This window comes from Abrus precatorius, unplaced genomic scaffold, assembly GCF_003935025.1.
Source record: "Abrus precatorius isolate BTA unplaced genomic scaffold, Abrus_2018 Scaffold10, whole genome shotgun sequence".
NCBI classification, from domain to species: domain Eukaryota; kingdom Viridiplantae; phylum Streptophyta; class Magnoliopsida; order Fabales; family Fabaceae; genus Abrus; species Abrus precatorius.
Window position 1 is genome coordinate 11062686 of NW_020874292.1, and position 24128 is coordinate 11086813.

Sequence of the window (24128 nt, forward strand, 5' to 3'; positions counted from 1 at the left end):
CTTTAATAAAAACTATACTGTTGATTTTTGTAATAATAATAAAAATTATATTAATAATTTATTTAATTGATTGATGATATAATTTTTTTTTATATTTACAATACACTAAAATTAAATTTAAAATTTTTAAAAATTATTTGAATATATTATATAATGAAATTTATTAAAATAAATTTAAAACATAAAAAATATTCTTTTAATTTCTGTAAATACTTACTTATTGCTGAATATGAAACTGTTAAAACTAAAAAGAACGAAAGTGAAAATTGTCCCATAGAAAGAAAATGAAAAAAGTTGAATTAGTAAGGAATAAGTTTTTAATTAAAAAAAAGGAAAAAAAAAAGAAAGTAATTGGCAGCTACAGCAAAGAAGGAATGAGTGAGAATCATGTGAAGTGCCGCCTCTCTCTCTCTCTCTCTCTCTCTGGGTCAATCAAAAGCTTCAACCTTTACAATCCAACAAAACACCCACTTCTGTGTTGTCGTGTTTTAATTCGTTTTTTGTTTTGTTTTTCTGATTAAATATTATTCTGAGAGGCTCTGCTTCTAGTTCTTGTATTGGTTTCAATGGCTTCAACTGCTCCAAGGTTCATCAAGTGTGTGACCGTTGGGGACGGTGCTGTAGGGAAGACCTGCATGCTCATGTGCTATACTAGCAACAAATTCCCCACCGTATGGATGCTTTGTTCCACACAATTTATTCTCATAAGATCAATTTTTCAAAGTCCTCCCCTTTTTACTATCATTTTTAAAACTTTATAATTGTTCAGTTTGAATATGTATTCGCATCCCTGAATTCTCAATTCTGTTGAAATCATCGTAATTTGACTAAAAGCGAATTCTTTTATGTATGTGTGTTTTTGTGTCTGAGGGAACACGATAACCCTTAAGTCATTTTCTCATTTGATGTGTGTTAACTGTTAAGTGAAGAAGTAACCCATTTGTTATCGTGTGAAGTTCCACCATTTGTTGCTTTTATTGGGTTAACTCTGATTTTGCTGTCCCCCTAATGTGCTAATCTTCAGGACTATATTCCCACAGTGTTTGATAATTTCAGTGCAAATGTGGTTGTTGAAGGCATAACTGTCAATTTAGGCCTCTGGGATACAGCTGGTATATTCACTGAGACTTGTTATAGTGTTTTATTTTATTTTATTCATTTATTTTGGGGGATTCAGTTATAGAGACATATGAAGGTGGAAAATAGGGGGTGATAATGGGGATACGGATTGTTTGCAAACTTAAATTTCGGTGTGCCTGATAGCATGATGTGTGAAAATGAAGAGGAAATAATGTTGTATTTGTTTGCATTATCTTCCTTAGGGCAAGAGGATTACAACAGGCTGAGGCCTTTGAGCTACAGGGGGGGAGATGTCTTTGTCTTGGCTTTTTCTTTAGTTAGTCGTGCGAGCTATGAGAATGTGTTGAAGAAGGTATGCTTCAATGCTTGTCTCTCTGAATTAGTACCCTCACATGTCTTGCAGATTTCTCTTCTGTTCTCTAATTTGTATGCACTGTCCAGTGGATTCCTGAACTCCAGCATTATGCCCCTGGCATACCGGTGGTACTAGTTGGCACCAAATTGGGTAAGTCCGCAATCACTTGTATTAATAATTGTCTCCGACTCATACTAATTTTTCTTCCAATCAAATACTCTGTAAAGCATCACCCAAATATGAGGAAATGAGGGTCTAAGACTAGAACTCATCTATTCCCTTTTGTTACGTTGAAACATATGATCATTTTGCATAGATTTATCGATCTCTTTAACAACATAATTCATTAAAAGTATGCACAAAGTTTTGTGCCAAACTATACATACTTTTTAAAACTCAACAAACTCATTTATCACCAAATTTTTTTTGGTTGGCATTCACGTTAAATGTATAATCTTGGGGCAAGCTTACCTCTGAACTTGTCTGCTTGTATCTGTTATGGTGAAGACACATTTTAATTTACATCTACTCATCTTATCACATGTTGGCGATCCATTGAGGAAGTTGCATTCAGAATATAAATGCACTCAGAATACTAATGCAAATTTCTGAACCAAAAAACGTTCTACTTCAACAATGTCATGTCTTATACCATTGATGTCATCTAATTTCATTAGAGTAAAGAAGAAATTTAGTACTATAAGCTTTAAAGGTTTTTCTGATAGTATAGCTTGAATGTTCTTATCCTGTTTTATTAATTGATCAATATAAGATCATCCCTCACACGAAGGAAGCTTAAGCTTTAACACTAGAGAAATAACAAGTTTTGATCACGAGTAGGAAGCCTCATGACATTATTACAAAATGATTTCATAAAGGATTCAATTTCATTTAGGCTTCAAAATGCAGAATGTTGACCATCATCTGTAATATTACCACTCAGTTGAATGGAAGAAAGGTTTATACGAGAGTTGAGGGAGAAAAGCTATGTTAATAATGAGCAACATGATCACAATTGAATATGTCAACAATTAATCTGGTTCTCCTTGATTTGTTCTTGATTTGTTACTTTAAAATGCTTAAGTGTTGTGATCAAACAAATCTCTGGTCTCTTCTGTTCCATACCAAAGATATAGTCCATTGATAGTTGAATGGTTCTTCTAGTTTTGACTTCAGGCATGTCTTAGAATAAATCATATGAAGCAAAATACCTTCAATTTCCGATAACATTTCTGTTTATGATGAGCATGCAGATCTCCGAGAAGACAAGCGCTATTTGGCCGATCATCCTGGCCTGGTGCCGGTGACCACTGAGCAAGTACAAATCTTCCTTCATTAACTCTGAATAGAGTTCAACATGCAGTTATTTTTAAAACTGTTGGCTTTGTGTTCATAACTAGGGTGAGGAACTCCGTAAACAGATTGGAGCTACCTATTATATTGAGTGCAGTTCAAAAACTCAGCAGGTATGTTTGTACAACCATTCTATTTTTCCAATTCTTCAATGTTTCAAGATGTGTATGCTAAAATACCACACATTGATACCTCTGAATTTTGAAATAAATCAATTCCTAATCCTAAGTATATTGCAGAATGTTAAGGCCGTTTTTGATGCTGCGATCAGAATGGTCATCAAGCCTCCACAAAAGCAACACGAGAAGAGGAAAAAACCACAAGGCTGTTTCCTGTCAGTACACTTCTTCCGTATTATATCTTACAAATTTGTTTTTTTAATATTTCCATGTCAACAATTTTATACTTTTGTTGACACCCCATTGGGGATTATCCTCTTTAGTTGTCAAATATTTTATTAGTTGGTTGTACTTGCCCAAAAATTTATTGTGAGAATCAACAACTAATAAAATGTTTAATAACTAGTTAGGTTTGGTTACCAATACTAATGAAAAAAAGTAATGAATACAATGACAACTCCCACTAAACCACCTTATTCTGTAAAAGGGAGTGGACTCATTAAGTGGCAGTTATACTGTCTACTGCCATGATAAAAAAATGTTCACATTATAATATAATCCCAAAAGCTAAAAGGGTCTCGTTAACCAAGGCTTTAAGAAATTAAAATATTTGAAGGGTTTTATTGAAAATGCATTAGAAATCTCAGTGGGAGTGTATTCGTAACATTTTTAATGCAAACTTTCTAATTTTGATTTCTTAATGTGTCCATAAGTCATTGGTTATCATTTTTCCAAAAAAAAAATTATAGTACCTTTGTACCTATTTATTTATCTGGAAAAAGAAGATGAAATTTGTTCTTATTTATCTCGTCTATGCAAAAGTTAACGATAACATTAATTTCTTATATTTCCACTAATACCCTTTGCTCATACAAAAATAAAGGGTACTTAAGAAGTTCACCAAATTTTTATAACAAAATGGTTGAATTACTTGATGTATATAATTTATTTATTTTTTTCTGGATAGATAGATAGGAACAAAGTAGTATATAAAAGATGGCGCTTTGCTTTGAGTGTTTTGCTACTGTCACGAGATGTGATTAGGTTTAGATTTAGTTTATAACTTTTATTGGTGAGTTTAATCTATCCCTGAAAATGCAGAAACATCCTCTGTGGAAGGAACATTGTTCGTCTTAAATGAAACAGTTGATCGGCATTTCATCCGAAGGCGTCGCGTGCTAAGGGGTGTAGAAATTTTATACTTGATGTAAAATGACGTGGGTGGAGTTTGCAGTAACGCTACTTACATTTGGCTGATTTTATTTTCGTTTCTGAATAGGTTTTATGTCTTGAGGAACTATAAACATTTGCACCTTATAGCATGTAAAGAAAGGACAGAGTGAGTTTGTTGGATAGCTACCATTTATTTTATTTTGAAATGATCGAGTTTCAATGTACATAAAGCATACCCGAGAAGGCATTATCAGATTATAGCCCTCTTCCAACTTATTTCTCAAATGTTATTGCTATGACTAATATGATATTTTAGTCTTTAAACTTATAATGTTAAACGACAATTATATTTTTATAAGAAAAGAAAATTGAACCAAGTTCCCTTTGAACGTTCACATTCTAAGGGAAAAGTCTCCCATAACACATCTTAGCAATACTCAGGCGGATGAACCAGGGAACAAAAATTCCATACGTACAAGTAATCAGGTCGGTACAACTTACGTTTAGACCTAAATGAATTTTAAAATAAGTATGACATTATTTATAGGGTCATTTTTTTAATTTTTTTAATGAAAGTACTAAAATATGGCATTTTTTACAAAATTACCTAAATATGGTTTTTCTAAAAAAATAAAAATACCAATGACAATTTTATAGCATATAAAATTATAAAATTTCAGAAAGAAAAGTTATCATTTGCAAGTTTAGATGTCATTAATGAGTTTAAGGGAGAAAAAGTACCAAATGATTGAAAAAATCATGTCAAAAAAAAGTTTTAACTTTTTAAAATTCACTAATAGCGACCTTTGACCAATGAAAAAATTTAAAAAAATTTAATAAATTAGAATTAGTGATTTTTAATTGGTGAGATTATAAATACAACAATCTCGATTCATAGCAACTCGCTCCTAAAATCATTTGAAAAACTTCTTAGAGAGTATCTCTGAATTTTGTGTTTCTTAAAAACAATAAGTATGACAGTTGTAATTTATTTTAAAGGTAAGATTATAACAAATACGAGTGAAAGTGTGGCATTTACATGCGAGAAGTCAACACGTGTATATATTCTATATAATGTATCATTTGAAGATTTAAAATATTGGTTTTGTCTCGTTTCCAAAAACAATAGAAAGTGTTATGTATCAATGTCCAGTGTCAATATTTGACAGTTTTATGCAATATCATACAATTTAAATAACTAATGATGATGATATTCAACAAATATTTCAGATATATCAACAATGTCATTCTTCAAGTGGTACGATTAAGTTGTATATTGTTTTCAAAAATAATGAGGTTCAAGAAGAAGTTGCAAACACCATGCTAGAGATAGAGATAGAATGGGAATACAACAACAGCGAAAGTAATGACTACGACTTTGAAGGAGAATATCAAAGTGATGAGGAGAGTAATAAGAAAAGCAATAAGGATTTTGATGATGATTCTAATGAAGAGGAGCCTTATGTGGGTGGGCAACATCCTTTTGGAGAGTCATACTTCATGCGTGAATTAGATCTTGATGCTAAGAATGCTTCTGAGTTTCTAGAGTATGCAAACTTAAGTATGTGAAATTTTTAATTATGTCAGTGAGATTAATTTTAGTTTTGTCAGTTAGTTTATATTCACTATTAGTAGGTAACACAAAGATATATGGTGAATTATATGTTGAAAGGCAATTCAATGACAAAGAAATTGTTATAAAAATAATGAAGTATTACAGTATATCAAAAGGAACGAATTACAAAGTGTTCGAGTAAGAACCAAATACATTTTATTGTAAATGTGTAAGGTATGACTTATATTACAGGTAGCTTTTTTGAGCTAGTTTCAGGAAGAACGAGTATTTTTGGAAAATTAGAACGGTCCACACACTTGTACTATTGGAATCATTTCTCAAGATAATAGAAAGTTGGATACAAATACAATTGCAAAATGTATAAAGTCAACGATAGGATCTGATCCTTCTTTTAAAATCAAACTAATGATTGGAGAAATTCAATCTCAATTTGTGTACATGATAAGTTATCATAAAGTGTGGTTGGCAAAACAAAAGGAAATTGAAAAAGTATTTGGTCAGTGGAAAGCCTCGTTCGAAGTTTTGCTGCAATGGTGCATAGCAATATATGATGTTATTTGAGGTTCTGTTGTGAAATTAGATGCTGCAGAGGCTTATCGCAATGATGAATTGGTTCCCAATGTTCAAATATTATGTCGAGTATTTTGGAGTTTTAGTCCTTGCATTAGAGCATTTCAACAATGCAAGCCACTTGTGCAGGTTGATGGGACACATTTATATGACAAATACAAGGGTGTTCTACTAGTGGTTGTTGCACAAGATGGAAATCAGGATATACTGTCAATTGCATTTACTGTTGTTGAAGGTGTGACAATAGATACTTAGAATTTTTTCCTTAAAAATTTATGAAAATACATCGTTACTAAAGATGGCGTTAGCATGATTTCTGATCATCACGAGTCATTATAGCACCAATTAGAAGAAACAATGGCCAATGGGAACCTCCAAGAGTTGCTGCAAATTTCTTGCGAAGATTCAAGGCTCCCCACTTGCATAAACTTGTTGTTCGTATTGGTAATAAACCTGATTTTCGTATTTAAAATAAAACAATTAATATATTATTAGATGACATTGTTTATGCTTATGAAATTTGAATTTGTCTTTTACAGGTTGCTCAAGAACCGATCATGAATTTAATATTCATTGTGAGCGAATACGGGAGCGTGGACAAATTTTTATAGACTAACTTAATGAAATACCACAAGAAAAGTGGGTTTTAGCATTTGATAGTGGACATCGATAGGGTCATATGACAATGAATCTCGTTGAATGCATTGATTTTGTATTAAAAGGTTCTCACAATTTGCCTATTACAGAACTTATAAGAGCCACTTATTTCTTATTGGCACAGTTATTTGCATGTAAAGGGAGCTAGGCTTATGCACACAAGAATGCTAGACATTTGTTCTCAGAAAATATAACAAGGTGTTTTTAATCAAACAAGCATGCCTTAAGAAACCTTTGTGTCACTCAGTTTGATAGATACAATGAGGCTTTTCATGTTCAGAATTTATCCAACAACTAGGAATATAGAGTTCATCTAAGACAAAATTATTGTGATTGTGGAAACATGCAAACTAATAGATATCCATGTCGCCACATGGTTCCTGGTTGTTATAGTCAAAACATTGACTGGCGTGTTTATGTAAATGAAGTCTATACGATCAATGAAGTATACAAAATCTACAAGAAGAAATTTGGGGTTGTCAGGAATGAATCCAAGTGGCATAAATATTGAGGTCCCAAGCTCTGTCCCAACCCCACCTTGAAACGTACTTTAAAAGGTCATCCAAAATCAACTCGTTTTCTTAATGATATGGATTTGCTACAAATGAGGTAACCACCATGCTGTAGTCTTTGTCGAGGCAAAAATCATAGTCGTAGTCATTGTCCTAATGCTCTTGGCCCTAATTCATAGTATGGAGTAGTGATGCTTTGCTTGTTCTTGTTATTGTTGATTAACGTTAGTGTTTTTTATATTAATGTGTTGTTATTGGTATGTTGTAATTTGTTAAGTTACTCAATTGTGTTAATTTACTATTCAGTGACTGTTTATAATTAAATAACTTTTATTTAAATTTAAATAAATAGTGTCAAAATAAATAACAACCATTGGGGAGGAATGCGTTTAAAAAAATAAAAAAGAAGTTTAATGTATTAATAGAAAACTTCATTAACAACATTATAATAAGAGTTAGTAAATTCAAAACATGCCACAAATTTCTTTAGCATCATTTCTAGAAGCATGATCCAATCCTCTATAAAGAGATGCTAAGCATGTTAATCTCTAACTGTAATTGCCAATTTTATTTACATCTGTTAACAACTGCAAGTATTTTGCATGTACCACTGAATTACTTTTATTGGACATCAAAACATGTTCCAACAAACAAAGAATATACCCACAAGCATGTTATTGTAATCTAATGTCGAAATTAAAAGGAAGTCAACCAAGGTGTTGTGATAGCCACTTAAATTTATACTTATTTAAAATATAATAAATAATTATTAAGGAATGTACATATTCAAACATATTTTAATGAATCAGGTCAACCTTTCACACATATCCTATACTACTACAATAAAGGAATTTGTAAAACTGATAACTGCTACATCGTTGATCTGAAGTCCAAGTAATATATAAACATATTTTAATGTAATTGTGCCTTCTCCACAAACTAAGTGAAATGTGTGTGTTTTGGGCCTCAATGTTCCACAACTGTATTTATAAGTAAACTATTTATTTGCATTTGACAAAGTTGAGAAATTCAATCAAAGTTAGCATGCTGTAAAATTTCTGATAAGTAACGAAAGCGTAACAATCTCATTATAAATAATATAAAAAACTATTACTAAAATACATTACCTATATTAAATAACTCCTAAAAAAATATTTATAAAATAATATAATTCTTATAAAATTATATTTTATTATAATAATATAATTAAAAAAATATTAACATTAACCCATTATTAACAATAAACATAGTTAATAAATTTTAAAAAAATTCATAATAATTACTATTCAAATTATACTTATTTAAAATATAATAAATAATTATTAAGGAATGTACATATTCAATACAAATATTCAACCATATTGTTATTAATTATTTTAAATTAATTCTCAAATTTTATTAAAATATTTTTTGCATGTAAATTAATAATTACTAATTCATTCATTAATTACAAATTAACCTAACTAATTCCAAAATAAATCTAACTAATTTATTACTAAATTAACCTAACTAATATCACAACAAAATTACATTATAATATAATGTACTTTTATTTATATATAAAAAATTTATAATTAACATAATCAATTAATGATAACATATTCTAAAATTAAAATTATAAAATATACATTATTGTATGCCTTTTTTCACATAAATTAAATATATTTTTATTTTAATAACAATTTAAATTGAAATTAAATTTTATTATTTATTATTACATTATCTTTAGTGTAGAATTAACTATTATTCAGTCAAATTACTCAACTACTACTATATATTAATAACATTATGCTTTATTTAATGAAATTTAAACTATAATAAAAATACACATTAAAAATATATTGAATAAATTAAAAAAATTACATTTAAATTCTGAAATTGTTCTAAGACATGTTTCTTTGAATAATGGTTGAATTTCTAACTAATTTTTTTTAAAATTTCAAACTTCTAAATATTAAATTTTTTTTATATTTTCTTTTTTTTATTTCTCTACTCTCTCTCTTAGCCTTTTTCTTCTTCAAAATTTTTGTTCCCCTTTTGCTCATATAACAATAGGTTTGGAAGTCATATATATATAGGAAAAAAATTGTCCTTGGCAATTTATGCAGTCTTCCTAGCTATAGTTCTTCCATGGCGTGCATGAACAAATGTCAAAACTTGCCATTAGCAAGTTTATAAAGTTTTATACGTCTTCCTGGCTCCAGTTTCCTACATGGCATGCATGAATAGTAGTCAAACCTCACCATTGGCACACATCCACAGCAAAGATAAGATGTGACAACTGCCATAGAGATGTCTTGATCGAGGTCAAAATCGCCGTTGACGTTTTTAAAAAATCCTGTGTTACCTGATTCTTCAAACTGAGCTCCATGCAATGGTGATGTTCCTGTATAAAACACTATTGACATTTTTTGTAAAGCCATAATCTGGTAAAATTATAAAATATACCATATTGTTCTATTTTTTCTGATTTTAATTTTTACACCATATTTAAATAACTTTTCTTTCTTTATATGCGTCGTATATATACTAAATAATTACCATTTCTAATAATTTAGATATCAGTAATTTTGTTTTATTCTAATATTTTTAACTTCAAATAACAAAAAATATTAATGCAAATAATGAAAAATAATTATCAATTAAAAAAAAAGTCACGCTAAAGAGATGAAATTATTCATTTAAGAGAAAATAATTTACTCTTAAGGTTATTTACATAGTAATTAATAATATTTAGTTTCAAATAATAAATATTAATAAATATTGTTTTAGAAAATTTTTCTTAACAATAATTTTTAAGAGTGTCAAACAAATATTTTAGTAACTTTATGCTTAGAGTAATAATAAGAAAGTTTTGTTTATAACTTTTCATAAAATATAATATTAATAAATTTAATCATTAAATTATTTTATATTATTTTGATTAATTATATATATATATATATATATATAATTTCACATAATTTAGATATTTATGAGTATGTTATCAAAAATTTGATATTATTTATATTGTAAAAACATATTACCTATTAAAATAAAGTAATTTAATGAAATAATTAAATTTATTTTTATATAAAATTTTGTAAAGTAAATCTACTTGATAAGAAGATTCAAACTAAATTTTAATTGATTAATTCAATAATTTATAAAAAGTGATTAAATAGCATAAATGTTCAAGTTTGACAATTGGCCTTATCTCTCCTCTCTTTCTCTATTCTATCTTGGCTCTATACACTTCACTATATAATTTATAATATTATTTTTTAAATAATTATTTATAAGAAAATACAAAATAAGTTCAAACTATTTAATTCTTAAACTAACAAAATATTTTAGGATATACTAATTTTTTTTTAAAAAATAACACTAATATTACAATTTGATAATATTCAAATATACTAGTATTTTATAATAATATAAATTTTTATTATTACAATTTTTTAATAATAACACAAATATAAAGATTATTAATATGAAATTTTGTTCTTCCAATTAGCAATTATTTAATATAGAAAATTATTATGATTATTAAGATAAACATCGTAGTTTTCTTAGGTTTTATGTGAAAAAATAATTTAACAATGTAAATATTTTCATTGTTTATTACTATTTCAATAAAAATAATTTGAATAACACTTGGATAATTTTAATATATGATTACTTAATAAATGAAATGTTGTTAATTCTTAATTCTTTTATAAAAAAATATTTTTGTCAAGCTATCATATTCACGTATAAGTATATAACAACTAAATATATAAGAAAATTATTAAGTAAAATCAAAATAACATTGAGAAATATTTAAAGATTTTGTTATATCTTTTAAAAAACTTCTTTGAATACTATAATTGATGTAAAATGTGTTGTCTTCTCATCTTAATCTAAAATCAATATTTTTAAACTTTTTTCTTTCGAACTCTTGACAACAATTGATGTTTACTCTAAGAGAACATTGACTTTGAAAAGTAAAGATTGACATTAAAAAGTGTGTATCTTTAACATTTATTAATAATCATTGCAAAACAAAGAGCTAAGCAAAATTGTCTTCTTTAAAACTTATAAGGTAATCGTGAATTGAAGGAACTAAATTCATTTTTTGGATAGATAACTTTTCACCAATATTTTTTCCTTGTAACATAGTGGCTACAATTGTATTTCTTTCTTCTCTTGCATCAACGATAGAATGAATTATTTTACTTTCTTAACACTTTTCAAAGTAGGCACCAATATTGCTATTTGTTCAAAGAATTTAAAATCAACAAAATTATCGACTAAATTTAGATATGCAAAGTATACTTCTAGAATTTAAAGTATACATGCTTCGTCATCATTAACTCCAATTTCTTCATTCCCAGTTTGAAGAATTCAATCCACAAAAAACTCGATCTTAAGTAGAATTATTTTCTACTAATGTTAATAATCTTAGTTTTTTTGTCAACTTGATTACTTTGCAATTAGATTATAAACAAGAAGAGTTCACAATTACGAAAAGAACATCTTCGCGACTACCCTCTAGAATGATTGAAAGTATTTGTTTGAAATCTCCTCCCTATATAACAACTTTTCCACCAAAAAGGTTCATTTATACTATTTTATTTTTTCACTCTCATTAAATCTCTTAATGTATTCCAAATGTATGTTTTTTCTCTTCTTCCATATCTATATAAGAAGATAACTAGATTGATTTAATACTGAGGTAAACAAATTTTTGCTTTGATGTTAAAGAATCTATAAGTTTGCTATGTTGTTCAACTAATTCAATTGTATTGTAATTGAACTCATCTGCTATGATCTTAGTTTTAACCAAACTAAAAATTGAATACCCTACAATTGACATATAAGTGTACTTTTTCGGAGATTCTTCCATTGCTTGAAGTAATTTTTCAACCTCGATCAAACAAAGATTTTTCAAGTCTTTGTTATTTAAAGTAAAATCTGTAAAAACAGGACAAATGTCCTTATTACTTAAATATCCAACTAAATCTTTAGTTCTTATGTATAAAAAACTAAGGAAAAAAATGTATGCAAATAATGATCATGTACTCTTAAATTAAATAAAGGTAATACCTGGATTCCTTTTTTCTTCCTCCGCTTGTAAATAATGTCATTAGATAGCATCATTCATGTTTTCTCCCACACAAAATCTAGTTAGCTTATGGTATTGGACTTGAGTAATGTCACAAATTTTGTTGTAACTGATGTCTAAAACAAAGTTCATTTGCTTCATTTATTCCATCAATAAATTCTTTGCATCACATAGAAGCCCTAATGAAGAGCATGCTTCATGAAAATTTTTAAATGTAACTACATTTATAGGTCTTATGCTCTCATAGTCATAACAATCATGCTGCATTGTTAACAACAAATGCAAGTAGTAAAGCTTGTAACATCCTCTTTTAATATTGCATAATTATTTTATTTATTGTTGTATTTCTTTTTAATTAAAAAATAATTTAGAATTGTGAGCGTTGAAAAGGGTCTCGCTCAAGCAAGACTGAATTTTCTAAAACAAGAGTTCAAGAGTGTTCTCGCTTAGGCGAGAAGGGAAAATATTGCCCCAATTGCCCTCTCACCCAAGTGAGATAGGTCTCGCTCAGGCAAGAAGGCACAGGGTGAATAAGGAGCTCTCTAGACCCATTCTCGCTCAGATGAGAATGCCCCCTCATTTAGGTGAGCAAGAATGCCTCTCATTTAGGCAAAAATATCAGAAAAAAGTTGAGAAAATCATTGTCTAGTGTTTTCGTCCAAGCGAAAGAGGTCTCGCTCAGATGAGAATACGTCTCGCTCAAGTGAGAGTTTGCTCGCTCAAACGAGAATTGGCGAGCCAAAAAGGGGTATTTAACGAAGCTTCTGTTTTAAAAACTTGTATTATTTTCCAATTAAAATCCCTTTGAATAAGTTTTCCAATGACATATTATTTATTTGATTTGGGCCTAAATTGAATGAGATATGCCTATTCAAGTGAAGAAGGTTGTGTTCAACTTTGAACCAATTTTGACTCTAAATTTGATTGAATTAGCCAACAAGCATGTTGAAAGAAATTGTATATCTTTATCTTAGCTTTCCAAAGCCACTAAGATTGCTCAATTTCAATATCAATAGCTTTAAATATTGCCTACACAAAAGAGGAAAGGTCAAGATGTAGAAAAATCTAAAATTAAGCAAGAAATTTATATAAGTCTGTTAAAAGCCCAACATCACAAAATCTCATTTAAATAATGGTAATAAGCTCAATTAACATCCAAAGAGACCTATTGTAACACCCCGAATTTTGCAACGATATTTTATATATTAATATAAATTATGGAATTCTATTTGAATGTGTATTTGATATATATAATGATGTGAATATATGTGATAACGTGGACGTGTATGAATATATGAATATGAGTATAAGTGTGAATGTTGATTCTGTATTGAGAATGTTTGGTTGTGGTTAGTTTGGATTGATTGATAAAATAGGCTGAGTGTGTGCTGCAGGGACATTCTCGCTGTAACAAGAAGGCCTTGGGCGAAGGGTGTGATTATGTTACATTTTCATTGTAGCGAGAAGGCAATAGAAAGGGGTGCATTTCTGGGTTGCAATCTCGCTGTAGCAAGATTTTGCAAAAATCAGAGTGCAGTTTCTGATAAATGCAGATTTTACTAAGTTTTTATGTAGTTTTTTAGGTTGTTTTTGATAGAAAATGTAATTTGGAAAGTGAAAACTGCACAAAAATATATAAATGCTCAATAAAGTAAATTCTTGTCTTTAATAATTCAAATTGTGTGAATTTAATAAAATTTTGATGTAATTTTGTTAGTTTTGCAGGGAACTTTGAGCTGAGATCATAAGGTTGGAGGATCAAGAGAGAAAGTAGAAGAAAGTAGCAATTTTGAAGACAAAGAATAAGGATTAATGAAGCTAGTTGTTGGGCGTGATCACTATTTTTAAGAAAAATGATCATTCCAGAGCCTAAGTTCAGAGACTGACTTGTGCGTTACCACTTTTTCTAATAATAGTAACCATGCTCATGAAGAAGCGATCCTGCGTTATCACTATTTCTGATAATAGTGATTGTTCCAGATATGTGATAAGAAGAACAACTTGTGCGTGATCACTATTTTTTATAAAAGTGAACACGCGCAAGTTTGATTTGAAGCAATAGGCCACGCGTGATCACTATTTCTGAGTAAAATGATCACGTGCATGATCCAAAGGCAAAACTAGCTGCACGTTATGACTATTTTAAAAAATAGTGATTGTTCCAGAGAGCATTTCAACAGAACAAACTGTGCGTGACTCCTATTGTGAACAAAAGTAAACAGATGTTAAGTGCTAGAAATTCATATTATATCATTAATTTAGCATAGTTTTTGGTTGAAATGTAAATAATTCTGGGTATATCTAAATCCCAATTGTATGAATTAATCTAATTAAGGAAGTCACAAAATTAGTAGTGTTTTCCTTTAAAATATCTCTCTTTTATGCAGAATTTGGTGAAGTCTGAAATTCAGGGCTACAGCCCCAAAGCCACAGCTACAGCCATGAAATTGTGCAACAAAAAGAGGATTCTAGAGAGTTACAGCCAAAGCCATGAATCTGCAGCTACAGTCGTAAGAGAATTAATGCAAGCCAAAGTTACAGCTACAGCGGTGAATCCATAGTTATAGCCGTGGAGTTAAAATCTATTCGAATTCTCTTTGCTTTGAAGACCCATAAAAGAAAAATAGCTGAAAAGAGAAAGGGGAGGGAAAGAGCAGAATAGATAAAAAAAAAAGAAAAGGACCTTTGGGGAGGAAGAAGAAAAGAGGGGAAGAACGGAGCAACAGAAGACGTAGGGAGGATCGCTTCAGAACAAGAATCACGTCTTCACTTTTTCTTATTGTAATTTATGTCTGCTTCTTGATATGGCCCTCACTATGAGTGGCTAATTTCTTTAGGATTGGATTCAATATAACTCCCAACTCAATTACTTTGAGTTTATATGATTTTCAGTTTATTTACTTGAGTGTAATTCTATTCTTAATGCTTAATTCGGCTTGATCACCCGGTTTATGATCTTTGGCTTTTGAATTCTGTTGGGAAACGCTTTTGAAAACTCGAACTGAATCACACACCTAATAATCACTTGTACTAGGAATAGACTTGGGGTTGTTAGCCATATATGTTCAAGTTGTGTTCTTAATGCAAGGTATTAATCTTAAAACATAGAGGAATCATGTTGTAAGATTAATTACCTTAGGACTTAATTTTGAGGGATCTAGTTAAGTTATGTAATGAACGTGAAAGTAATAAAATTGGAATCATGTTTATTCAATGAAGATAAAAGAGTTAGAAAGTATATTTGAATCCGATCTCTTCTCGCATAAGATTTTCTACTAAACTTCAATTTGTTGCTTTTATATATTTTAGAACAAATCAATATTTTATCACATTTTTTATAGTTTTATATACAACAAGAAAGGAAATTACTATTATCAACAAATCCCTAAGGACGATGTCAAATTACTACATCAAAACTTGGTCCGCTTGCCAAGTGTTACCAAAAAGGCCATCAAGTTTCTAGCGCCGTTGCCGGGGATTTGGCACAGATATTTAGTAACGTTCATTTCTTGTTAATTTTTGTTACTAGTTAATTTTGTGAATATTTATAGTATATATAATTATTTTGTTACTTGGATTTACCCTTTTTGTTAAGATTTCTTATATGCGAGGAAAAACTCCAACCGAAGAATTACAATTTGATCCTGAGATTGAGAGAACGACAAGGAGAAATAATAGTAGAACAAGAAGGATCAGACAATTAGAGACACTCCGAGAACAACAGCAAGAGTTAATTTTTTCATCTTCTTCAACTTCTTCCAAGCAACCGTTCCGTGAGTTAGAAATGGCTGAAGAAGAAACAAATTATGATAGTGGGGCTGAAATAGGTAGACCTCCAAGAAGGACACTGGGTGATTATGCTCTACAACAAGGGCCAAGGCATTTTTCTAGTATTGTAGCTCCTACTGCTTCCAGAGCCATGGAATTGAAACCAGTTTTCCTCAGCTTAGTTAGCTCACAACAATTTACTGGACTTGACCATGAGGATCCATATTCTCATTTGTCTAATTTTTATGAGCTTTGTAGTACAATGGGTATTCCAGAAGGTGATGAAGATGCTGTTTATTTAAGATTGTTCCCTTTTTCTTTGACAGGCAAAGCTAAAATATGGCTGCAATCTCATCCTAATCAAAGTTTGACCAGCTGGAGCGATGTGGAGAACAAATTTGTTAACAGATTTTACCCTTCATCCAAGTATATCAAAGCCAAGGCTGAGATCACTACTTTTAGGCAAAGCATAGATGAGCCATTTTGTGAAGCATGGGAGAGATTTAAATCATTGCTCAGAAAATGTCCTAACCATGGGTTTGAAGATATAGCACAACTGAACTTCTTTTGCAATGGAATCAAACCTGAAGTGAAGATGTTGTTGGATGCAGCAGCTGGTGGTACTATGATGTCTGCAGATCTTGATGAAGCCACGCAGATTATTGAGTCATTAGCATCCTCTGATCAACAAACACAACATGGAAGACATCAATCTCAAAGAAGAGGAATCATTGAGTTGAACACTCATGATGCTATTCTTGCTCAGAATAAGTTGCTAACCCAACAGATTGAAGCCTTGACAAAACAAATGGCTAAGCTGCCACAACAACTCCATGCCATACAGTCCCCTTAACCCAATCCTCCCCTCAAGTGTGATCTCTATGGAGGAGATCATCCAAATGGGTTCTGTTCAGAAACTACCAATGAAAAGGAAGTCAATTATATGGGTAATCAACCAAGAGGAGGATATTTTAATTCCCGAAATTTGAATGCTAATAATTTCATGCAGGGAAATCATGGCTAGAGAAATAATGCTAATAACAACCAAGGTTTTGGATGGAAAAATGAAGCAGAAACCTCCAATAGATCTCCACAACAACAGCAACAAGCTTCTTATCCTGCTATTTATGAGAGGACCAACAAGTTGGAGGACACCCTGAATCAATTTATGCAAGTATCTATCACTAACCAGAAGAATACAGAAGCTTCCATAAAAAATCTAGAAGTTCAGGTGGGTCAGCTAGCGAAACAATTAGCTAACAAGTTTGAAGGTCCATTCTCAGCAAACACAAAGACCAACCCCAAGGAGCAATGCCAAGCCATCACAACACGGAGTGGTAAGGTGGTAGGTAGTGATGTTGGAGTGAGTGAGAAAAAGAGTGAGGAGAAAGAAGAACATGAGCAGGGTGGTGAGGTTGAGAAAGAGATTGAGAGGAAAGATGGAGAAGATAATAAAGGTGGAGATGTAATTAATAAGAGTGAAAGTGAAAAAGAAAATGAAAAAGAGGAAGTAAAAGAAAAGAGTAGTGTAGAAAAAGAAAAGAGTAAGAAGAAGGGCAAGGAGGTAATTTTGACAGTTCCTATTAAAGACCTACCTTACCCTTATGCACCATTAAAGAAAGAGAAAGAAAGACAGTTTGCAAGATTTTTGGATATTATGAAGAAGCTCCAGATCAACATTCCTTTCACTGAAGCTATGGAACAAATGCCCATATATGCTAGATTCATGAAGGATTTGTTGACCAAGAAGAAAAGGATTCTTGAAGAGGAAACTGTGGAGCTTGAAGCAGGGTGCAGTGCTATTATACATAAGTCTTTGTGACACTCTTACTACTTATTATGCCATCAATATAAATATAATATTAAAATAATTCAAGCAGTAAGAAAGCTACATGTATGAGTTTACATTTGTTCACATTAATAGAAACTAAATACACCATCTGCATCAGTTATCCAAATACGTATATAGCAATCATCTGTCAAAATATACAGTCATCCAGTCATATAAACATATACACATAGCTGATTTACATACAAAATAAAGTGGGGTCACGATATCGAGACAACAACAACAAAAATGACCTCACAAGCTTTCCCCCTAGACCCATGATTATCAAAAATACCATTTCCTCCAAAAGTTAACAGTACTCTAGGAGTAAATGGAAAAGTGAGTCTCATGGGTACCCTGATGGGGATGGGGTATGCCCGTGGGCCTGGCCCATTTCTATCTAACAAAAAGGTAATAGTGCCAGTATGGGTGAACTGTTGTCGTTCCCAATCGTACGCCCATCTTCCTTCAGGATCATATCTAACCGTGACGCTGAACTGGTATGGTGGTCGGGCCATTTGTGTCCTCACCTACTAAACATATTCACATACAACACACATAGCAACTAAAAGGGTGAGACAAACCCATTTCAACCAAAGTACAGTAGAAAACACGTCAAGATATTTACAATCATTATAGCAATTAGCAACAACTCAACACACAATGTACATGCCATGTATCATTCTGTGCATCACCTAGTTAATTGCTATACTGATACATGCATGTGGGCCCAAACCATTTTCTTTTTCTTTTTCTCTTTCTTTCTTTCTGAGAAGGATCAGGAGTTCACTGTCACCAATCATTCTTGGTCATAACCATCTCATTAGATAGTTTCAAAGATATAGCTCAACTGATTCTGAGAATCCATCGGGTTCTGTCAGGATAGTCCAGTTTTGCAGTGAGAACCGACAGCACAGGGTTGCGAGCCCTGGCCTTTGCCCAGCTCAATCACACCCGACTATCCTCAAGACTAACCTGGAGTCTCCCCTAGATTTCGTATACTTCCCATCCAACGCCACCATCATTACATGTTTATGATGCATGAACCTAATTTCAGTCTTTTAATTAGGTATTAAACATTTCTTTTCAATCAATAACAACATATGTTTCAAAATTTCACCGACAATCCGGCAGAGTTTCCTCTATAATTTAGATGATTCTAAATTTTCTTCTCTCTGCAAAACAGCCAGAAAATTTCAATATATTTTTAATTTTAAACAGAGTCTCACCACCACCACATTTCACAACTTTTATTTCATTTCAATGGCTCTTAAATACCTTTTTTTCAATTATCACCACATTTCAAAATACCCATTTAAAATAATACTTTAAAATGAATTAAAATCCTTTAAATTATTTAAATATTTATATAGGTATATTTTAAATATATAAAAACTATTAAATAAATTTTGATCAAACCACTTGAAATTAAAGAAGATTTTTTTTTTAATATCATTATTTCGCAATTCTCCAATTCTTTTCAACTTTCAACAGACCTTCTATATGCTCACTCCACATGAATGATAGTACATTCCTCAAATATTTTAGGTAATCAATTATTTATACTGAATTCAACAAACAATTATCATAGAAACATCATCACATATAAAATCAATTTCAAAAAGGAATATCAAACAATTGTACACTATGGAAATAATTATAAATTCCTTCAAATAATTCATATATACATAGCAAAGAATAAAACACCCATTTCTCAACATTTTTCTACTATACCCGTGAAAATAGATATGTCCTCCCTTACCTTGAAGTGTATACCAATTTTTTTTCTCACCAACGATTTCTTTCCACCACTTCTCAAACCACGATCCTAACTAAATAATCACACATAATCATGATCAATGTTAAGAGGCATTAATCACCCAACCCACTACTAGTGAGTTGAAACTGTCATTTTCTAATCTTCGCAAAAATGACTTACGGGCCTTACAATTGTTTTCTATGATGTAAATAGAATACTATAAGCCTAAAGGTGATTAAAAATAATTATTTTCCCTTCATAACACTCTTGGGACAGCACCTCCAGACCAAGGGTTTTAAACCCCCAAATGTATTTTTAACAAAACAAAAAGTACCAAAATTATTTATTATAAAATATAGAAAGATTAAGCTAATTAAAATATAATTTAGAAACAAAATTTTTGGACAAAATCTCACCCTCATGCCACTGTTCCAGCACCCAAAAAGAGGGAGAAAATAAAGAAATTAATCGGTTAAAAGTGTTCAAAATGATGAAAATAGATGGAATATTAAAAAAATTTAATGAACTTACTTAGAAATTTAAGAGATTAAGACCAAAGATGATCAAAGCTCCTTAGAAGAAAGAAAATGGGGCTTACGGAAGTGAAAGGAAGAAATGGGAAGCTTTAGAGACTAATCCTTATCTTAAATAGTAAAAATAATAATATAATATTAGAATTTTCACTAATTCTTTAGTAATTAATTGAAATAATTAGATAAAAATCCCAAAATTTAAAAATAATCATGAAATATATTAAACATAATTATAAAATAATTTTTGACACTATTGATCCTTTAGTTGGTGTCCAAAATTTTTACACGCAATTTCTGCTTGAGCATATAACTAATTTACATAAAATTAACCAAAAAATCCACAAATGCTCATTAATTACAAAACAAATTATTTTTATATTCCAAATAATGTTTATAAATAAAATATAAATTTTTTTATAATTTTTACTATTATTATTATTATTTTTAAAATAAAATATTATTTTTAACTTTATACAACAATTTTAACCAACACAAATTGATACTTTTTGAAACTTAAAAATTTTAAAATTAAAAATTACCAAAAATTTCTTAAAAATATACCTAACAATTTTGTCTAAAGCATCTCATGCTAATATTATCTCAATTTTTTCCAAAAAATCAAGTACTATATATTAACTTAGACTTATATTAATAAATTAATTGTTTAGCAAAAACGAGGATGTTACAGTCTTTACCCTAGAAATCCAGAGATCCGAGCAGTTTCACTCTTCCAGTGACTATTGGAAATTTATCAGTGGAAAAGGCACTTCTAGATCTTGGTGCTAGTATCAATTTGATACCTTTGTCGATGCTAAAGAAAATTGGAGATGTGGAGGTACGTCCTACAAGGATGACCTTATAGCTAGCAGACAGATCAATGAAACTTCCACATGGCATAGTTGAAGATATGATAGTAAAGGTGGACAAATTCATGTTTCCAGTGGATTTTTTAGTAATGGATATTGAAGAGGATGCAGAGGTTCCTTTGATTCTAGGTAGACCATTCATGAAGACTGCCCGAGTTATCATTGACATGGATGACGGAAAGCTAAAGGTACAAGTTCAAGATAATGAGGTTATTTTTAATGTGTTTGAAGCAATGAAGTTTCCAAAAGGTACCAAAGAATGTTTTAGAGTTGATGTATTGGATGATGTGTACTTGGAAGCTCAAGGCAATCTTAGGAACTCATCACCACTTGAAAAAGTTTTATTTGATGCTGATGAGGAGTTTGATGAGACTTTAGACAAGGAAGTGCAAGAGTGTATTGATAGTTTGAATAAAGGTGCAAGTTCTTCTACTAATACTCATTTGCAAGAAGATGTGAGGGAAGAAGAGAAAGTGCAACCTGTAAAGCTAGAACTGAAGCAACTACCATCTCATTTGAAATATGTCTTTTTGGACAGTGATAGTGGGAAGCCAATTATTATTAGCAGTCATTTGTCAAAGGAGCAAGAGAATCAATTGATTGAGGTGATTAAGGCCAACAAAGGTGCTATTGGGTGGACTTTAGCAGATTTGAAAGGAATTAGTCCTTCATACTATATGCATAAGATACACATGGAGCAAGATTATAAGTCAGTCGCCCAACCTCAAAGACGCCTGAATCCTACCATGAAGGAAGTAGTGAAAAAAGAGGTGGTTAAATTGTTAGAAGCAGGTATGATCTACCCCATCTCAGATAGTGCTTGGGTCAGTCCGGTCCAAGTTGTTCCTAAAAAAAGGGGTATGACAGTTGTGATAAATGAGAAAAATGAGCTGATTCCAACTAGGACAGTGACAGGATGGCGTATGTGTATAGACTACAGGAAGCTCAATCAGGCCACTAGGAAAGATCACTTTCCCCTACCCTTCATGGACCAGATGCTTGAGAGATTAGCTAGTCAGTCATACTATTGTTTCTTAGATGGTTACTCTGGATACAATCAGATAGCAGTAAATCCTCAAGACAAGAAAAGACAGCTTTCACATGTCCTTTTGGTGTATTTGCTTATAGGAGGATGTCATTTGGCTTGTGTAACGCACCAGCCACATTCCAGAGATGTATGCTAGCTATTTTTTCTGATTTACTTGAGAGATGCATTGAGGTGTTCATGGATGATTTCTCAGTTTTTGGATCCTCTTTTGATGTTTGCTTGAAAAACTTAAACACCGTACTGAAGCGGTGTGTGGAGACCAATTTAGTACTCAACTGGGAGAAGTGTCACTTTATGGTGACTGAAGGAATTATGTTGGGGCATAAAATCTCAACAAGAGGAATAGAGGTTGATCCAGCCAAAGTGGAGGTCATTGCTAAGCTTCCAACACCAGCCAACGTCAAAGGAATAAGAAGCTTCTTGGGGCATGCAGGTTTTTATAGAAGATTCATCAAAGATTTCTCCAAGATAGCTAAGCCTCTTTGTAACCTTCTTCTCAAAAGCATTAAATTTGATTTTAATGATGATTGTTTAAAAGCTTTTGAATTGCTAAAGAAAAATCTTGTTTCAACTCCCATAATCACAGCACCAGACTGGAATTATGATTTTGAACTTATGTGTGATGCTAGTGATTATGCAATAGGAGCTGCATTGGGTCAAAGGAAGAATAAAATTTTTCATATCATATACTATGCAAGTAAAGTGTTAAATGAAACTCAAGTAAATTATGCAACAACTGAGAAAGAGTTACTTGCCATAGTGTATGCACTTGAAAATTTTTGTTCTTATCTCATTGGTTCGAAAATCACTGTGTATACTAACCATGCAGCTATAAAGTACTTGTTAACAAAAACTGACTCCAAGCCTAGGTTGATCCGGTGGATTCTATTGTTACAAGAATTTGATTTGGAGATCAAAGACAAAAAGGGTTGTGAGAATCATGTTGCTGATCACTTATCAAGACTTGTAAATGAACAAGTGACCAGTCAGGAGGGTGAGGTCTTGGACGAGTTTCCAGATGAAAAGTTATTTGCGGTGAGTGAAAGACCCTGGTTTGCTGATATGGCCAACTACAAGGCAGCAGGAGTCATTTCTGAAGAATACAATTGGCACCAGAAAAAGAAATTCTTCAAAGACTCTAACTTCTATGTTTGGGATGACCCTTACTTGTTCAAGATAGGAGCTGATGGTTTATTGAGAAGGTGTGTATCAGGAAGTGAATGCAAAGATATTCTATGGCATTGTCATAATTCTCCATATGGTGGCCACTACAATGGTGAGCGCACAGCTGCCAAGGTTTTACAAGCAGAATTCTATTGGCCATCTCTCTTCAAGGATGCTCATGAACATTCCAAAAGTTGTGACAAATGCCAAAGAACAGGTGGAATTTCAAAAAAACATGAGTTACCTTTACAGACTATCCTTGAGGTTGAATTATTTGACTGTTGGGGGATCGATTTTGTTGGTCCACTTCCATATTCATATTCCAATGAATACATACTAGTAGCTGTGGATTATGTATCAAAATGGGTAGAAGCTAGTGCTACTCAGAAGGCCGATGCCAAGACTGTCATTAGGTTCTTGAAGAAAAATGTATTTTGTAGGTTTAGTGCTCCAAGAGTGCTTATTAGTGATGGTGGATCACATTTTTGTAATACTCAACTGAGAAAAGTACTTGAGCATTATGGACTGAGGCATAGAGTGGCTACACCATACCATCCTCAGACCAATGGCCAAGTTGAGGTCTCCAACCGAGAATTAAAGAAGATCCTGGAGAAAACTGTAGCTAGTTCAAGAAAAGACTGGGCCATGAAGCTGGATGACACCTTATGGGCATATAGAACA

The 24128-nt window shown here is 31.4% G+C and overlaps 1 protein-coding gene and 1 non-coding gene across 2 annotated transcripts; one reads left to right on the forward strand and one right to left on the reverse strand.

The window, feature by feature from the left end:
- Nucleotides 1-364: 364 nt before the first annotated feature.
- Nucleotides 365-4321, forward strand: LOC113853290 (rac-like GTP-binding protein ARAC8). Its single transcript, XM_027483849.1, has 9 exons — nucleotides 365-389; nucleotides 535-671; nucleotides 1025-1112; nucleotides 1323-1432; nucleotides 1522-1585; nucleotides 2689-2753; nucleotides 2836-2901; nucleotides 3028-3122; nucleotides 4009-4321. The coding sequence occupies exons 2-9, from the start codon at nucleotides 567-569 to the stop codon at nucleotides 4046-4048; spliced, it is 633 nt and encodes a 210-aa protein (XP_027339650.1). The 5' UTR covers nucleotides 365-389; nucleotides 535-566; the 3' UTR covers nucleotides 4049-4321.
- A 12362-nt stretch (nucleotides 4322-16683) lies between these two features.
- LOC113853342 lies at nucleotides 16684-16789 on the reverse strand. Its single transcript, XR_003502515.1, has one exon. It is a non-coding gene; the product is annotated as a small nucleolar RNA R71 (small nucleolar RNA).
- Nucleotides 16790-24128: the final 7339 nt, after the last annotated feature.